This window comes from Manduca sexta, chromosome 28 (genome assembly GCF_014839805.1).
Source record: "Manduca sexta isolate Smith_Timp_Sample1 chromosome 28, JHU_Msex_v1.0, whole genome shotgun sequence".
NCBI lineage: Eukaryota > Metazoa > Arthropoda > Insecta > Lepidoptera > Sphingidae > Manduca > Manduca sexta.
Window position 1 is genome coordinate 5390714 of NC_051142.1, and position 18204 is coordinate 5408917.

An 18204-nucleotide genomic window follows, 5' to 3' on the forward strand; every position below is an offset into this window, starting at 1 on the left:
ACCACATTTAGTAACGTTAGTTTTCATACCAGCCGCCTACGTGTTAGAAATGCTCAAAAACTAGAGATTGTTACAATTCTTATTTTTAATCGAATTCAAAAGCGGAAACATTATTATTCTAGCAGATTGAATCGGGTATCCAAACGAATCTTTTAAAACACGTTCTCTCGCCCCTCAAAGGGAAGGATACTAATTTCCTTTCAAGTTAAAAAGAAGCTTTCTTTCAAGAAGTGAAAAAAAGTTACAATCGAAAAGGAAATTTGCGTTTTAAATCTTCTAATGAAGCTGAGAAGTTTGTAATGGAGGGGCGAAAGGCTGCGGATAAATTGAGGAAAAAACTTGAGATGCAATTATGTAGGTATCTATTTACCTACTCGGTCATGCAGTACCTTAAAAAATGCACACTGAATTTTTAATTAACAATATCATCTTTCAAAATTTATCAGAACTAAGTACTATTGATGATTTGGTAACGTGTAATACGAGTACCTACACTATTAGATTTTATTTAAGAATAAATAATATGCTTAAAGTCTAGACTTGGCTATTCACAAGTGAAACGGAATGGTGGTAGGTCTCTCATATGTGAGAGTCCGCCTGGGTAGGTACCACCACAATGTCTATTTCTGCCGCCAACCAGCAGTGTATAGTCACTTCGGTGTATAGTCACTTCGGTTTAAAGGACATTGTAGCCAATGTAACTACTGGACATATAAGACTTAACATTGAGACTTAACATTGGTCTCAGGATGGCGAGCGCAGTGGAATACCAAACACTACTTTGTAATTCAAAGTGTTGGATAGTGTTTCTACTGTTTATGGGCGGTCGTATCGCTTACCATCAGGCGAACGGCAAGCTCGTCTCGTCATTCAAAGCAGTAAAAAAATGAATCCAAATTTTTCGTCAGACGGATAGAAGGATCAATTCAGTAGGAACCTACAGAATTTAGCACCTTCTCCATTAAATCTTGATTGTCACTTATAGCGACAACCATGGCTCACATGCCTTCCTATACAACATCACCCCCTTGATCGGTCTGCGAGAACCCTGAACGAAAGAAACCGATATATCTAAGCAACCGACTTAGGTAGGTACACCTGCATTTTCTAGTAAGTATGACCACAGTACACCAATTAATTTAATAATTGTTACATAATACATGTATGGTAATTTTTATACAAGTTTAATATTAGGTGCTTACTACATAGTATTTTCATACATAATTTAGTATTACTAATTTTATAAAGCCCACAATATCAATTGGCTGTCTCGGTCAGGGGCGTTGATTAATCGATGCACAGAAACTCCAGCACCGTAGAGTAGTGGGTACCGGGCACCTATGATCCTAAGATTTTTTATATTTCTGTTTTTATTGTAAAATGCGGAATGTATGAATAAAATCAGCACGAAACTTCCAAAAATAATTGTTATGTGCACTCGCGGGAATTTTTAAGTCAGCGCCTCCCGATCACGGTGGGGTAAGTGTATTGCGATATAACTGCGACTCGTTTTGATGGAACAGCTAATATAATTTATTTTATATCCACCCGGATAGCAATCACCGTACATAAGGCATTGATACCCGCCATAGTTGCCCACGTAAATGTGTCGTGTTCCGGGATCGACCTGTGTATATGCGGTTCCAGCAGGCCGGCATAATTGGGTCGAATGCCGAGGAATAATCATCTCTCGTTATTCGACATTCTGTTGGACACCACTCCACTTACCATCAAGTGCAGTGGGTCACTTTATGCTCGTATAAAAATAAAATACATACTTAGGGCGTAAAGTGTGTACAAGCGTGTTCCGCCTTTGCCTAATCCTACGGGGATAAAAGACGTTAGTGTGAGTATACAATACAAATTTTATTTATAATAACTTGTTAATGTCGTGGGGAAATGCAAAATCCATATATAGCGGCGAGGGTGCTATAGTTACGCATTCATCTGGCTTCAACACAGTTTTCAACCGAGCGACGCTTTAGCTGGGTTGGATCGCTTCGTGGAATAAAAGGAATCAATAGACATAACGAACAATTTTCAATTTCAATGTTATTTACTAGTTGCATTGTTTGTTGCTCACGAACATGCTATAAACAGGACATTTTTTTTGTATGGCCTACTCTTCGAAAAGACTAGAACATCCGTCCGTCATCTGGGACTCTCAGTAACCGCTAACCTTCTTTATAAGAAATAGCTAAGGTAATTTTTTCGAAAATATTTTACAAATGATTTTGTTGAGTTGGCATTTTTACTTGCAGGTACTATTTTCCATACTAAAGATTTACGTCAGTTACTTTCACCTCTTTAATATGTGCGATTTGTATGAATCTTCTATTCCAAGAAAATATGACATGGGCGTATTTGCGATTAAAACTAGTAAATAAAAATTTGTAGCCGGTTTGTAAAAAAAAGTTTATTTGTATAATATATAAATAATTTCAATACTTTACATACTAGTTAACGACGTTCGTCATTTACTATAAGAAAAGGTAATAGAACATTAAATCACTATATTGAATGAACAAATTATTAATATTCGAATAGTTGAATTCGATAGTAGCCCTAAAAAGTTTAAATACTAACTTGAATACTAACTATTGAGTTGGTACTGATACGAAAAGAATAACTTACAGTGTATATTTAAAATATAACCAAGTCCGCGCTGTTACAAAATATGGAAGCGTTAATGCTATTTAAAGTACAAAACAATATAAAAATAGATAAAACATCACATTAGCACCTATTGGCAGGCACTTAAGTGAAGAATTATACCTATTTATTGGAAAAATTATGCACATCTCAATAAAATATGCAGCAAAAATTCATTGAAACTGTTTATGAAATTGCGAACAATACTCGGAAATTGTATTCTATTACATTTTATTTAAAAACAATCATGCGTGAAAAATTAAGTAAGCAATAATATCCGGTGTGTTATCGCTTGTACGTTGAGTGTGAAGACATTGTGTTCATTGCTGCACGGCCGCGTTGGCGATGATAGAGGGCGAGTTGATTGTCTCGCCAAGGCTCTCCAGCAACTCTTTACGGTAGTCATCGAAATCTCCGTCCACCTGCACAGAATATTTGGATGTTGTAAAAACAATATTTACAAAATGTGAGACTACAGTACATAACAAAGTTATTTAAAATATTAATTTAATTTTTTAATCTAATTTTATGCCCAGGGCAATGTTGCAAAAGTTCGAAATGCAACTATGCTGACTTCTCTGCCATTTTTATGCCGTACCATATTATAGAAAAAAGTTCCGGAAAGAACCTCTACCATACTTGAAATAAAGATACATCGCGAAAATTCACAATTGAACCCAAACATAACACTATAATAGTTTTAAAACGAATTTAACAATAATGTAGCGTATTATAAGTGTTACCTCATTGATGGTCTGGTCCTCGATGACGTAGAGCGCGCACTCGGTCTCCCTGATGAGTCGCTCGTCGTGAGACACGATCACGACGCCGCCCTTGTACTGGTTGATGGCTTCGGCCAGCGCGTCTATACTCTCAATGTCCAAGTTGTTCGTCGGCTCGTCCTGTAACCAACATAGTATGACCTCACGGGTGATACCTATTATATCAGTAGCTAATAGTATGGATACAGGTGAGAATGATTTTGATGAAATTTCGAATAATATTTTTGGGAAGTGATCATTGACATACATGTAGATATCGACCAAATAGTGACTAACCCCCTTATTCATAAACGTTTTTTATCTAAGGACGGAGTAAAGCTGTGATAACAAGCCTGTTTCTCAGTGCCCAACGGCACTGAGAAATAGACATAGGGCCGTTGTGATTGGTTATTATTGTTGTATTTCAATATTAGCCAATCACAACGGCCCTACGTCTACGCACTGCGAAGACTGCCATGCCGTCAGCACTGAGAAACAGACTTGTTATCACAGCCTTACTCGATCGTTCGATAAAAAACGTCTATGAATAAGGGGGTAATAATATAATAATATCAGCCCTGTATTATATACTTGCCCAATGCTGAGCACGGGCCTCCTATACTACTGAGAGGGATTAGGCCTTAGTCCACCACGCTAGCCTAGTGCGGATTGGTAGATTTCACACACCTTCGAAATTCCTATAGAGAACTTCTCAGATGTGCAGGTTTCCTCACGATGTTTTCCTTCACCGTTAAAGCGAACGATAAATACACAAAGAATACACACATGAATTTAGAAAAGTCAGAGACGTGTGCCCTTGGTATTTGAACCCGCGGACATTCGTCTTGGCAATCCGTTCCACACCCAACTAGGCTATCGCCGCTTTTTTTTAATAGTGACTACTAAAACCTATTATAGTGGTGCATTAAACGTTGATCAGACGGTGTTCGTATAAGCTGAATAATGCTCTCGCTGGAAATGTAGCACTGTTACCATCGTACAGCATACTCTCTTTTATAGGGTATTGGAAAAAAAAAACAAAACGTAGTGTTTCCTGACCAGTATGATGACGTCGGGCGCCATGAGCGTGAGCTCGGCGAGAGCGACGCGTGCCTTCTGCCCGCCGCTGAGGTCCTTCATCTTGATGGTGTGAGCGTGGCTCGCCAGCCCGAACGTGCCCAGCGCCTTGCGCGACTTCTCGTACTGCAGCCCGAACAGCCGCTGCAGGTACTCCGCCGGCGACTCCTCCGCCGTCAGGTGCTCGCCGGAGTGCTGGTCGAAACGACCTATCCTCTGACAAACACAAACGAAGCACATTTTACCACATGCACCAAATATAAAAAGCGTCACTTTTCGACGCAATAAAAGTTCATATTATACAACTTATTAAATGTATAAATTTCTACAAATATAAGTACAGTGATGTACTCACCAGTCTGTGATTCCTGATGAGTTCTCCCCTAATCGGGCTCAGTTCACCGACCAGCAGTTTGAGGAAGGTAGACTTGCCCACACCGTTGGGCCCCACGATGGCAATACGCGAGCTCAGGTCGATACCAAAATCCACGCCGTTGAACAATGGCTTTTGACCGGGGAAGTTGAAGTCCACGTCTACAACAAACATATTTATTTACGCCGTGATCCTAATGCCATGTTTCTTTTTATATTTAGAACCCTTTGATATTTTTGAATATCGGACCACGCAGTCAATACTTGAGGAAACCTGCAAATGGGATACTGGTATTCCCTGGATTCGCGACTGCAGCGCTCTGAATGAAAGTTCAGAGAAGATATCTGGAGAAAAGAAATGTGAGGGAAGCAGAAGGAACCGCCTTAGGATGGGAGGAGGAGAGAAGTCCAGAAGATGTTCGCGAGGCCTTATAAGCTACAATGTGAATAAGCAACCATGAGGTATACACACTTAACTATGTTCCTAGGGCCGCGAGAAATGTACCCCCCCCCCCCTCATGTGAGTGCATTCAGTGTGGAGACCGAGCGCACAAGAATTGACACATTGGGAAACACTTTAGTGTCGACTAGTATGCACTAGTCGAAGAGCCGCGAAGATTTTGACAGATGAATTTATTTCCGTAATATGCGGGACTTTTACAATGGGAAAAAGACTCGGACGAAGCCGCAAGCAAAGCTAACTCTGTTAGGTAATGTCTTAGCATTTAATAATGTAAATGAATACTCTTTAATAAATAAAAAATGCTTTATAGCTTTGGCAATTACTGAATGGATTGCCACGCGGTACTCTGTAATTGAAAGTTCTGTACACAGTTACTACCAGGCGAGTGGCACGCTCGTGACGTCACTGAACTGCAATAGAATATATTTGAAGCGTGTACGCACTGTGCAGTCCGAGTATGGGCGGCTGCAGCGGCGGCGGGTCGGGGAAGGTGAACTTGACGACGTACTCCTTGGGGCGCTGCAGCAGCGCGGCGGGCGCGGCGCCGTCCTCGTCCTCGCGCTGCGCCTTCGTGCGGTTCTTCTCCTGCTTGCGCGTCAACGCTTCCTTCTGTTTCTTTTCCTGTTTAAAACCACGTGAGCATTAAAAGAAAATAGGCAAACGTATTGACTCCGAACTTGTACCTATGATTTATCAATCCACAATCCATGCCTCACATACATTGCCGCTAGACCAAAGAGGCGAAAAACTAATCAAACTCAAAACAACTAAGTATCGCAATTTTTTTGCATTACCAAAAGCGAAAACAGCAATATTTTACTTACTTTACACAAATCATAGTTAAATTGAAAATGAACTCACAGCCTGTTTCTTCGACTGTCCATGAGCCTTCAGATCCTTTAATCTCTTCTCCTGCTTTTCGTATTCCTTTATCATTTCCTTGCGTTTCTGCGCATACATTTTCTTAAACATGGAATAATTGCCCTTATAGTAAAACAACTTCTGCTGGTCTAGATGGATGATCTCATTGCACACGTTGTCCAAGAAAGACTGGTCGTGAGACACTACCAGTAGAGTCTTCTTCCAGCCTTGTAGGTAACTGAGGAATGGTAATTTTTGGTTAAAATGTCAACATAATTACAGAGAAAAACATAGGCGTGGCTACAGAGTAGGAGGGTTGCCAACCTTAAATTTGTGATGAATGCATGGAAGATGCCACTCAAATTATCACATATCCAATCCAATACTGCAATTCTCTGGTATAAAGGCATACTGTGCAAAATACTTCTAACGTCGCCCATAAATAATATTAATGAATGTATACTCACTTGTCAAGCCAAATTACGGCGTTCAGATCTAAGTGATTCGTAGGCTCGTCGAGTAACAGAAGTGTTGGTTCTATGTACAAAGCTCTGTTGACAAAATTATGACACATATTTTATTTATGATATTGATTTTTATTCATTATACACACTTTATACAATACAATTATTTTAGTATATAGAGGGACTTAACGACATAGGTATTACATAGTAATCATTCTCGGGTGGTGCAGTTAAGCAGGTAGGACCGAAAATATAGCAAAAGAAAATACTGAGAAAATAATAGATGTTCATAAAATTAATAACCGACGAAACGTTACCTGGCAAGCGACACTCTCATTCGCCAACCACCAGAGAAGTTCTTGGTGGCTCTGTCCTGCATCTCCTTGCTGAAGCCCAGACCGGCGAGGATACGACGAGCTCGCGGCTCCGCTGAGTCGGCGCCGATGGCCTTCAGTTCCGCATATACCTACCAAAAATATCACACACAATATGTTAATTTATTCAACCAACATTACATGATTAAGTAATATTCCTTGCAGATGTGGATTATTAGGTGCACCTACGCTGGTGAAAATCAGATCGAGTCGAGTCTGAACATCGAAATGAAATGATTTATTTGAATCACTAAAATGTTATAAATTATTTAGATTCCGTTAATATTAACTCTTCCACCAATTTGGAAAATTCTTCACCAAACAAAATGGTCCAGAAATTTAAGTATTGTTCTTTTCAAAATTAATTTAGGATATAAACTATAGTGCATGATACAGATAACAAAAATACGATTATTTTTTCGTTTATTAGTATTTAGAGCATTATTCATATACTCATAAAATAGATAATAAATATATATTTAAATTCCAATGTACACAACCCGGCACATGACGCCGCCGTAGGCACAGACAGAGAGTATGTCATTCCCAAGCCGAAAAGATACGACTGTAATTTTATATTAATATAAACCATTTCGAGTCACATGAGTTTTAATGGATTTTAATCATACAATATGGCATACCTCATTTAATCGTTCCTGTTTGCTCAAATTTCCTTTCTCGATTTCGGCTTCCAGTTCCTTGCACTCCTTAAGTAACTCTAGAAGAAAAAATTTCAGTCTTAATTCTTCCTAATACAGAATAAGCAATATAAAAACCAGATGTAATTCATTGTAAAATTTTCTTCTTTCTATAGACTAACGTGTGCTTTATCTATGAGCTAATAGGAACAAAACTTGTTGCTTCTATATGAAGGTTTACGTCATATAATTAGTATTTATTAAGTAAAGTCTAACTAAATTACACATTTATATACTTTAATACATTAATTTTATATTTCATGTTTGTAATATTCTATCTTTTGAAAACACAACCGATGACCAAGCTTAAATATATTTTCAGCTTACCAGTCCTTTTAACATCAGCCTCAAGAATAGTATCAACAGCGCTGAGGTCATTGGCGGTGACCTCCTGCTCGCACAGCAGTATATCAATATGCGGCGGCAGGGGGAACGCGCGCTGCGCCAGGTGCCGCAGCAGCGTGGTCTTCCCGTGGCCGTTGGGCCCCACCAGACCGTACCGCCGCCCGTTCGCGATCAACAAGTTCGCGTTCAAAAACAGATCTTTGCCTTTCGCACTGATCGAGAAATTCTCCACTTTTATGTCCACAGCATTCTCTAATGCTGCCATTTGACCTGATAGAACAAATATATTATATGAATACATAATATGAAATCATTTGTTACATATTTTTTTATTATGGTAAGTGTTATGGCGTCTAGATAGGACATCGACTGACAAGAGACTACCACGCCAGACCAAACAATTGTATCGGCCCGTCCTAAACCGGATATACACAAGCTAAGTCATGAGAAATACCCATATGTGAACCACTATAGCGGGTTCAATAATAACAATAATCATTGATAACAAAAGACGAGAGTGCTCCCAAAACACTAATAACACTCTGACCATAAACATGACTAATTACTTTAATAAATAGTCCAACTAACCAGCGGATTTCTGCGCCTGGCTAACGGTAAAGTTAGCGTCCAAGTCGCTGTGCCCCTGACCGCCTTTTCTTGGTCATCATCTCCATCTGTTTCTCATACTCTTGTTGCTTCTTCAGCTTCTTTTTCTCTTTGTGACTCATTTTCTTTTCGGCGGGCTCTTGCAGTTCCTTTTCAGGGAGATCTGGCACCTAACATTATGGGATAACTTTATGCAGTCGCTTTTATATTAACTAATAAATAGATAATGTGAGTAACATTGAAAGTTATCCATTTTTAACTACATTTGGGTAATCAATAATAACATATTATTAATAGTTTTATACCTTATCCTCGTCTTCAATTTCTTCTTTAACAGAAACATCTTCATGATCGCTCTGAGGCTGCGCCTTTTTCTTTTTGTCCTAAAAATAAGTAACAAGTGAGTGTGTTTTTACATGTTTATTTTCTACTTACTCAACAAAGTTTTAATAAAAAATTCTATTTAAAGCCTATCAATAGGTAACATCTGTGTCATTAATCTATATCATCAAAATATTATGTAGTATTTTTACTAACTTTGACTTTCACTGGCGGTTCTTCGGGCTCTGGGTCTTTCATCTCAAATTTCTTCAATTCTGCTTCAATATCATCAATATTATTTTTCTTTTTATGTTTGCCTGCAATTCATACATGTTATTCATCAATTAAATATTCCTAACAGTCAATGTGCCATACTAGAAAACAGAGCAGTTGTAGAATTATTTTTGAATCTCTTTTTCTTAAAGACAATTTGATGCAGTTTATCAGAATTTTAAAGGGAATATTGTTTTATAAAACAACTACATAATATTTGAAGAAAAATTTACTAAATATATTTATTTTGCACTATACAAGCAGTAATTATATGTGATATAAAGCAATTTAACCAAAATCACCTTTACTTTTGACGACTGGAATAATTAATTCCTCCTCCTCGGATACTTCCATGTTTAGCTCTTTATCACTCTCCTCATCAGGCCAATCTTCTTTCTTACCTTTTACCTGAAATTTATATTTAACATCACATCATCATATTTTTAAATGACCACAGGCCTCAGAAAAGGTTACCATGGTTTTTAAAATTGATTTTATATTTAAATTACATCTGATTTAATTAAAAATTATTAATTGGCCACTTTTACTTTCAACAATTAAATTTTGCAAAGTGAAAAAAAATGTGAAAGCATATGTGAATAATACTATTCCTCCACAAAATGCTAATGTGTGTAGCCAGATCTCAGGATCAATTACCAAGAACGGCCCATGCAGATAGCCCAGAGGGGGATAGATAGCCACGCCCTTGACAATAACAACTAGAAAAGTCTAAAAAAATCAAAAAATGTCAAATTTGGACATAAAAATTTAAAAACATAGAATATAATAAATAAAAAATTATACATACCTTTTTTATTTTTTGGACTTTAGTTACGGGTTTTGCTGTGTTACTGGATACATTACTGACTACAGATTTTGAATCATCATCATCCCGACTCCACTTCAACATTTTTCTTTTTATTTTTAGCTAAAACAAATGTGGTATGATTTTATAAACTTTTCAGTTTCAATTTAAATGTGGATTCATATTAGATTCAAATATTTATTTACTTCCTAGATGTAATACTTGCATTCATATGATATATAAACAGGCTTTAAAAACATAATTTCTTTCAAACTCATACTCTCATGAGATAATAAAATTATATGTAATTTTCTTTTTTTATAAGTAATTAAAAGTAATGCTCATTTTTTGTTTTAAATTATAAAACAAAAAAAAGCATTAAATCATTAAGATAACTTGCAGAAGTTACCTTCCACAAGCTTCTTTTACATCATTAAGAATCACAGCAAGCTAACTTCTACAAATTTTGGAGCTTGCAAGACTTGCAGATTGTCACATGTATATAGAATTGTGGATATATTATTGCTGATAGTGTAAACGCATCATGGAGTTCCTAAGTAATAAAATTGCTGGGAGAACTTGCTGGTTTACCTAAACTGAGCATAAGGTGTAATTAGTGAGTAAAAAAAACTTGTCCTATAACCATTTGTATTATAACCTACTTTTCTTTTTACTGACAGGTTTAACTTCTTCCTCTGGTTCTTCTTGGAGTTCCACATCACTACCTTCAGACGACCAATCATCATCCTTCTTGCCTTTACCTGTGAATATTTCATAATGTACTTGTAATAATATGATGTTATTTATTTAATATACATTTCATAAAAGATGTATAGGCAGATTAAATACTATAAGCTGCCTATGTGTGGCATCTTTAGCTATGCCAGGTCCCGATTCCTTTTAAACCTTAGTGTACAAAATAAGTAAAAAAACTTTTAGAAGCCAAGTAATGAACCCAGAAATAGATTTATCTTGGTGAAAGCAAAACATAGGATGGGGAAACAGCTTTGGTAACAATTTTTTTCTTTGTGGACCTGGTGAAGCACACATGGTTTTCAGGCAGATTGTAGTGGATACTGTACCAATGCTGTTGTTTATGAGACACCTATGTGACCCTCACACTCAGGAGGTGGTCCAACACCTGCTTAAGATTTACATCCATGCCGTAAAAAAATATTAAAATAGTGTAGTAGTATAAAAGTAGATGATAAATTTCATTTAAAAAACGAATTATAGTCACCAAATATTCCAACACAAAACCAGACTGATCAATTCAGTTGTTCTTATGAACATTTAGAAACTTGGGTGCCCTTGTTTATTTCCTTCTATGCATGATTCAAAGTATATTAAAATGATAAGGTAAGTAGATAACCTTTTTTCTTTTTGCTATTTTTGGCAGCAGGCTTAGATGCTGTACTTGTAGCATTGCTCACAACAGACTTGCTGTCATCATGCTCATCATCAGATATATCACCACCTTTCTTTTTATTCTTTCCTGTAAAAAACCATTGTTAACATATCGCAAACTAAACGCCACGACAAAGCATATTCTGTGCACATAATAAAGTACCATTTAAACAATGTTTTAAAAGTTACCTTTCTTCTGTGCCTTTTTTGCTGCAGGTTTAGGGACATCTTCCTCGTCGGATAATTGAACTTTTTTGGGTATATTTTCTTCTTCACTATCACTCCAATCACCTTTACCCTTCTTTTTTCCTTTGCTCTTGCCTTTTGAGGTTATATCCTGAGTGTCTTTTGCTAAGTCGTCTTCGAAGTCTTGGTTTTTTTTATTTCCTTCTTCTTTGACATTTTAAAAATAATTTAATAGTAACTACGTTAGCAATTCAATTTTCGTTTTTGACTACTAAAAACTATTTTAGCCAACGCAACCGTGAAGTTGACTTTGACTTTTAGATTTGACAATTACTAGTGTCGTTTGTCTTCAAGACATTAAATGACAACCTCACGCTCACAGCCAAAATCACAGCTGATCGACTACGCGTAATGCTACAGGCTATAAAGAGAAGTATACTACTTCTTGAGTATGCGAGTATAAGTCTGTGGTTAGAGCGCGCTGGTGGTTTTACTCTGAGGTTTTACGCAAGAAAAGATTTCATTATACTAGTATTACATGTACCAAGCGTATTTTCTTTCTAAAACAATAACTAACACGATTATTTATGACCTAAAGAACGCCAAAAATGATATAATAATTTATTTTATTTTATTCACTTAAGGTCAGGTGGGGCAAGTGCGCCGACGGGGTAAGTGCACCTACCCTAAAAAAATCGAGAACTATTGATGTTATACAATTACCGCAATCTTACATCTATGCTACTAACTGAAATACAGTTCCACTAAAAACATAAATGGCTATGTTCATTTTAATACGATTTATTCGCCATTTTATTTTAAGTGTCATTTAGACCTGTAAACCGAGATGACCCCGTTAAAGATAACATCAAATATTTCAAGATGTTTAACATATTTCTGTAAACCAGTAAGGTGAATACATAGTTTAAACCTTTAATTTTAACTTCCTGCCTGAATTTTATTTATATATACTCAAATAAATTATTTTTAGCAATGCGAAAAAATTTACCTAAAATTGTCGAGTAGGGCAAGTGCGCCACAGTTAATAGTCGTATGGCGCACTTGCCCTGATCCATATATAACCAACCTTTTTGAGAATAAGTTTTACTAATATGAATTGGGTATTTGACATAGTAAAGAAATAAATAAATTTGGTATTGAACATTATATAATTTAAGGTGTTAATTAAGAATATTTGACTTAAATTACAAATAAAAATTATTTAATATTTTATTTTCCTAAATAAAAATAAGAGTTTTTGAATCTGTGCATCATTTACAAGAAACGTCTCAAGCGAGCAAGACTAGAGAACGTGACGTCACGATGTATTATATGTAATGTCTTGTCTATTGGTCTTATAATTCCGAAAAGATTTTGGCGCGTTTCGCAGGTTTCATTAATATTTATTTGATTATTTCGTGTCCAAAGTGCACTTCACCCCGAAAAACAAAACATGGAAATTGGTTTTATTCAAGCGGACAGTGCAAATTTGCCAAAAATTGTGTCTTTTATGATCGCAAATTTCTTTGCCTCAAACTCGGACTTTTGTTCTGCAGAATTGAGGAACGTGAAAACTTCATTGTAAGTACAAAACTATCCTTTTCTGATGTTTTGTTCAATTCACAATAGATTACAGTTTGATTTATGTACTTAGCCTTATTTTGTTTTGCTATAAAATAACCTTTGTGTCATGCATATGATAGGTACATGTTTACTTTGTAGACTATAAATACAAATAATACATTTATTACGTTACCAATAAAATCATAACTTATAAGAATCTTACTCTGGTTAGGTACCTGTTATTTGTGTAAAATCTTTTCAACGAAAAGTTTCTCGTATTGTGGCTATCTGTGATGCTTTATTTCTATTTTACAGATCATCAAGACAGTTGTATGGTGATGATGCTAATTCATATGCTAACTCAAATCCTAAAACATCTAGCTGATTACAAAGTGCCCGACATTCTTCAGTTCTCGATGCATTATTAGATCATCTAGCATAAGAATGGAAGTGTCTGTGAAACGTTTTACCCAAAATTAATGGTGTTTTACACAAGAAAATATAAATTTTGTGGAAAGTCTGACTCGAGCACAACACGAAATTCAAGCATCGCATGAGTTAAGGTATTATTTATTTATAGGTATTTGATTGCATTTTAAATGTGATGTTGCCTTTTTAAATGTGATTTGATACTGTAAGTATTGAACTAATAAGATATTTAAAATCAATGTTCTAGAGCAAAATTTCCAACTTGGGGTCTGTGGACATATCTAGAGTCGGCTGATTTCAATGTTAAAGCTATATGAAGTTTCAGGTTGTGCTTAAGAGAAGCATTTTATTGTGATTTAAGGAGGTCTGTGGTGATCATCTTTGCTCATTTAGTGGTCCACAGCTAAGAAAGGTTGGAAAATGCTGTCTTAGATTAATATATATTGGAATTATATGTTTCCATGTGAGATGCAATCTCAAAATGTAAATTAGTCTTGTAGCTTTGCTAGTCTTTGATGTTTGTGTTCACATTCATATGTGTTGGGCACCCATTCTACAGGGCATCCTAGTGGGGATATAAATGTATATGTGGCCACCAGGCAGTCACTAGTTTAACATTTAAAAAAAATGAATTTTCTTTTCAGGAATAAAAGCATCAAAAGCATTTGATGTTTCACGATGCAAAATAACTGTTGGATCCTTGGTTGCCTTAATAATGGGAGCTAAAGTACCAGATACTCCAACCATGAAAAGAGGAAAATCATTGGAAGAACTAGTAAGAAAGGAGTTGGAAAAAATATGACAAGATTGCAGAATGTGGTTTTATTATTAGCCAAAAATTCCCAATAGTAGCTGCATCGCCAGATGGTATTTTAGAGGGTGACACAGTTATTGAAATTAAATGTCCAACAAGCCAAAAAAGTTTTATATACTATATATGTAACAACACAATCACAGAAAAGTTTGCAGTCTAAGTTCTTTTGCAAATGTATGTGAGTAATTTAACAAAAGGTTTATTTTGTGTGGCAGATTGGGAATTTGAAAAAAATAATAAAGTCCATGTAATACCAATAGAGTATGATGAGATCAAAGTAAATGATATTTTATCTAAAGTTGTAAAGTTTTGGAAGAATAATGTTTACAATCTATTGTAAAACTTATTTTTATAACTTAATATAGGAAAATAAAACATTATATTCTAAATTTTGTTTTATTCGTCAAATGTTTTTAATTAAGGAGCCTAGTAAATTAATTAAGGCACATGCAATAACAATGCAATCGTCCAAAAACTTAATTAAATTTGTATTGACAACTGAATGCGGTTTTAACATTAATAATAATTTTTTATTGTAAATAACCGAATTTGTTTACAATTTCAAAGGTTACAAATTACAAACTTATTATAAAAAACATTGAGAACTCCCTTAGACGTCGGATGACTCTTTCAATGTGTATCAGTAAACTTGCTATCTCCTTAGTTTTTGGAGCTTCAACTTTGGTTTAATTAGACTTAACTGATACACTTGGCGGTCTCACTAAACTGCATCCCTTTTGTAATAACAGTTGCTCAATATGCTTGAATCCTCTATCAGCTAGTATAATCGCACCAGGTTCCCAATGATCTAAAAGTTGCAATTTTCAACCAAACATACATCGCTAATCCTGCCACCATAACCAGGAGAAATGTAGTTAATAATACCATCAGGTGTGCTACTTATAAGGTATTTTATTGTATTGGCCTTTTTATAATCTTGAATAATAAACGAATCTCACGTATTGTTTATGTTAAGAGTATAACATCATGACGTCACGCCCCTTATTTGTCACGTGACTTAGCGTTTCAGTGGGAAACACAAAATGTAATTATTAAAACTGTCTTTTAGCTATTAAAATGGCTCTAAATATAAAAAAAACAATTGTCAAGCGTATCTTTAGTGACTCTAGAACATTTTAAAGTACTTTACGAAAATTTGTCAAATACCCAATTATTATTATTAAAATGTTATACTTAACAGCAGATTTTTTTGTACTCAAGGTATTTTGTTTTCAGCCGACTTAAATAAAAGGGCGTATTAGTTAATTCGTTTTACAAAGAAAAACTGAAATATCTTGGTCTAGAGCAACCTTTACTTGAATAGGGTTGCCGTTCGATCAGGCACGTTATCTGGATACAATGCAGCTAAAACATATCAAATGTCATAAGGCCAAATTCTAAGTAATTGAGTTATAACGCATTCAAAATTGTTAATTCCTAAATTTTTGTATTTTTTAGTTTGTAGAAATAAAATGTAGTTTATATGACGGCTAACATTTTTTTATTCCTACATATCCGCACACAAAACTCTAACTTAGCAAAAAATTATATATCAATAAAAATTCTTAAATGTTTTCAAGCCCTGATTTACATATATATGGCGCACTTACCCGAATTTGATTTGACAGCCATAGTTTGTTATAATATTGATTGATTAAAATTATCCAAGAGCAATGCGTGTAAAACTTATTTCTCTATGGACTAAAGTGAGTGTTTTCTTTATAATGTTTCATATTGGCGTTTATTTTACACAGGCGCACTTACCCCATTTCCGGAGGCAAGTGCGCCTACTACCATTTATTTTTACTTTGAGCAAAATATTATTAATTTATGGTCCGATTTCCTTGAATGGCTATAGGTTGTTATCACAAAATACCAAATATTCTTAAATTAATAAAATTACATTCTTAAGTCAGCACAAAAAAATTATTTTGCATTGAATCCAGCTATGAAAATTTTATGGCGCACTTCCCCGACTGACCTTAGTTCAAATATTGTTAGTATCGTATAGTACATAATCCCAAATAAGCTGTGCTTGCATCTTGGGCTACCATAATATAAGATTTTTTATGTCTTCTTTTGATGATTATGATGAGTCGAGAAACTAACGTCAGTTCCATGTTCCATCTCTTAATCAATTATATGGACGTTCGTGTCGTGTGTATGCTACGTTCTAATAGTGCTGCACAGGCAGCTAACTCACAGCTCCAAAACTTTTGAATCGAACTGTACTAAACGAAATATTATTATTATGAAAAAACTAGTTGATGTTTAAATTAATTGTAAATAACGCTGGCAGCTGAGACTGGCAATGAAAAAGAAGAAAAATATCTATGAAAGAACAAAAAAGAACTCTACAGTTTTCTGTTCATTTTAAACGTACGAAATAAATTTCGATAATGCAGTCGAAACACATTTTTATGAATTATTTATTATTTATATTGATTTTATTTGGATTTTTAACACTATCTAACTGTGCGGGGCAAAATGTAAAGAAAAGAGAAAGACTAAGTGTGGATGAGAATAGAGATGAAAATGGCGACAATAACGACGAATCTAAAGATGAGTCCTTAGATATACCTGTTGAAAACGAGCCCGCTAATGTATCATGTACAAGAAGACAAAACAGCCAGCTGCATGAAATACGCACAGCAAGATACAAACAATTTCCGTTCATGGCTGCCATTATGTCTCATCAAAACGAATATCTGTGTTCAGGTACAGTCGTTTCCAACGGATTAATACTTACTACAGCGCAATGTACACAAAAACCTATAAGTTACGTCCTTATTAACGCTACTAAAGCTAGAAAAGATGACACTACCGTTTCATTGCATATAATAAAACCGAGAAATTTCCGAGCTTCACTGGCGGAGATACATTGAAAGATGTTGCCCTTATACATACGGAAAAACACAACAATACAGTTGCTTCGAAAATAAGACTCAGTAACTTTACAAATGTAAAGAATGTTATCGATTGTGAAGCACTAGGATTTGGATTAAATTCGGAGGTTGGTCAAACGAAAGATTTGCAATACGTAGGTCTTGATAATCGATCAGCATTTGAATTTGGAGACCTTATTAGAGGATATTTTGATTGTGTTGACACAAAAGTCCCAACTTGCTTCAGAGACACTGGTGGTCCCGTTATATATGACAATGAACTTATGGGAATAGTTATCAAAGGCCAAGATGAATGTACTAAAGAAATTACTTCGACATATGCTGTTAACAAAAATGGCAGATATTATACCCACTTACACATTTAAAGCATGGTTGGATGATAAAATAAAGAAGAACGAAGAAATGGAATTAGTATCGTTGGCTACATATCCATCGAAGCCTGTTGCTAAGGTAGCTGTGCAAAAAATAACAAAAGCTGCAGGTTATACTACATCCAAAAACATTATAATTATAGTGGTATGCTCAGTTTCAAATATTTATTTTTGAAGAACCTATTCGAAATATAATGTAAATTTTGTTGCCTATTAAAACTGTTTTAATAGCTCTTGAACTTGTTCTTTAAGAGTACAATACGAAATAATAAGGTCTGTAACACATCAATTAGCATCGATTTTCACTATATTTTTTGGAAAAAACATTTTCCCCGTGTTTACTATGTTAACTTGCACAAAGCTGCCGTCAAGCCCAATCATCTTCCGCTAATCTACTGAGTTAAATTTACGTAGTACATTATAACTCAATCCTGAATCATAACCGCTGGCACATAT

At 35.3% G+C, this 18204-nt stretch overlaps 2 protein-coding genes and 2 long non-coding RNA genes across 4 annotated transcripts; 2 read left to right on the forward strand and 2 right to left on the reverse strand.

Moving 5' to 3' along the window:
- Positions 1–2396: 2396 nt before the first annotated feature.
- On the reverse strand, positions 2397–9667 carry LOC119190965 (ATP-binding cassette sub-family F member 1-like). Its single transcript, XM_037444605.1, is given in 15 exon segments — positions 2397–3074; positions 3396–3554; positions 4473–4706; positions 4846–5024; positions 5769–5946; positions 6187–6424; positions 6654–6737; positions 6968–7116; positions 7666–7742; positions 8050–8337; positions 8656–8719; positions 8721–8843; positions 8979–9056; positions 9211–9311; positions 9570–9667. Coding segments are annotated over 15 exon segments (2106 nt in total). The 5' UTR covers positions 9622–9667; the 3' UTR covers positions 2397–2972.
- A 475-nt stretch (positions 9668–10142) lies between these two features.
- On the reverse strand, positions 10143–12043 carry LOC119190966. Its single transcript, XR_005113318.1, has 4 exons — positions 11669–12043; positions 11445–11567; positions 10735–10833; positions 10143–10195 (listed from the first exon to the last, which is right to left on the reverse strand). It is a non-coding gene; the product is annotated as an uncharacterized LOC119190966 (long non-coding RNA).
- A 1129-nt stretch (positions 12044–13172) lies between these two features.
- Positions 13173–14351, forward strand: LOC119191025. Its single transcript, XR_005113342.1, has 3 exons — positions 13173–13246; positions 13544–13791; positions 14302–14351. It is a non-coding gene; the product is annotated as an uncharacterized LOC119191025 (long non-coding RNA).
- A 2449-nt stretch (positions 14352–16800) lies between these two features.
- Positions 16801–17923, forward strand: LOC119190993 (trypsin-like). The gene is given in 3 exon segments (XM_037444687.1): positions 16801–17315; positions 17318–17708; positions 17710–17923. Coding segments are annotated over 3 exon segments (1050 nt in total). The 5' UTR covers positions 16801–16870.
- Positions 17924–18204: the final 281 nt, after the last annotated feature.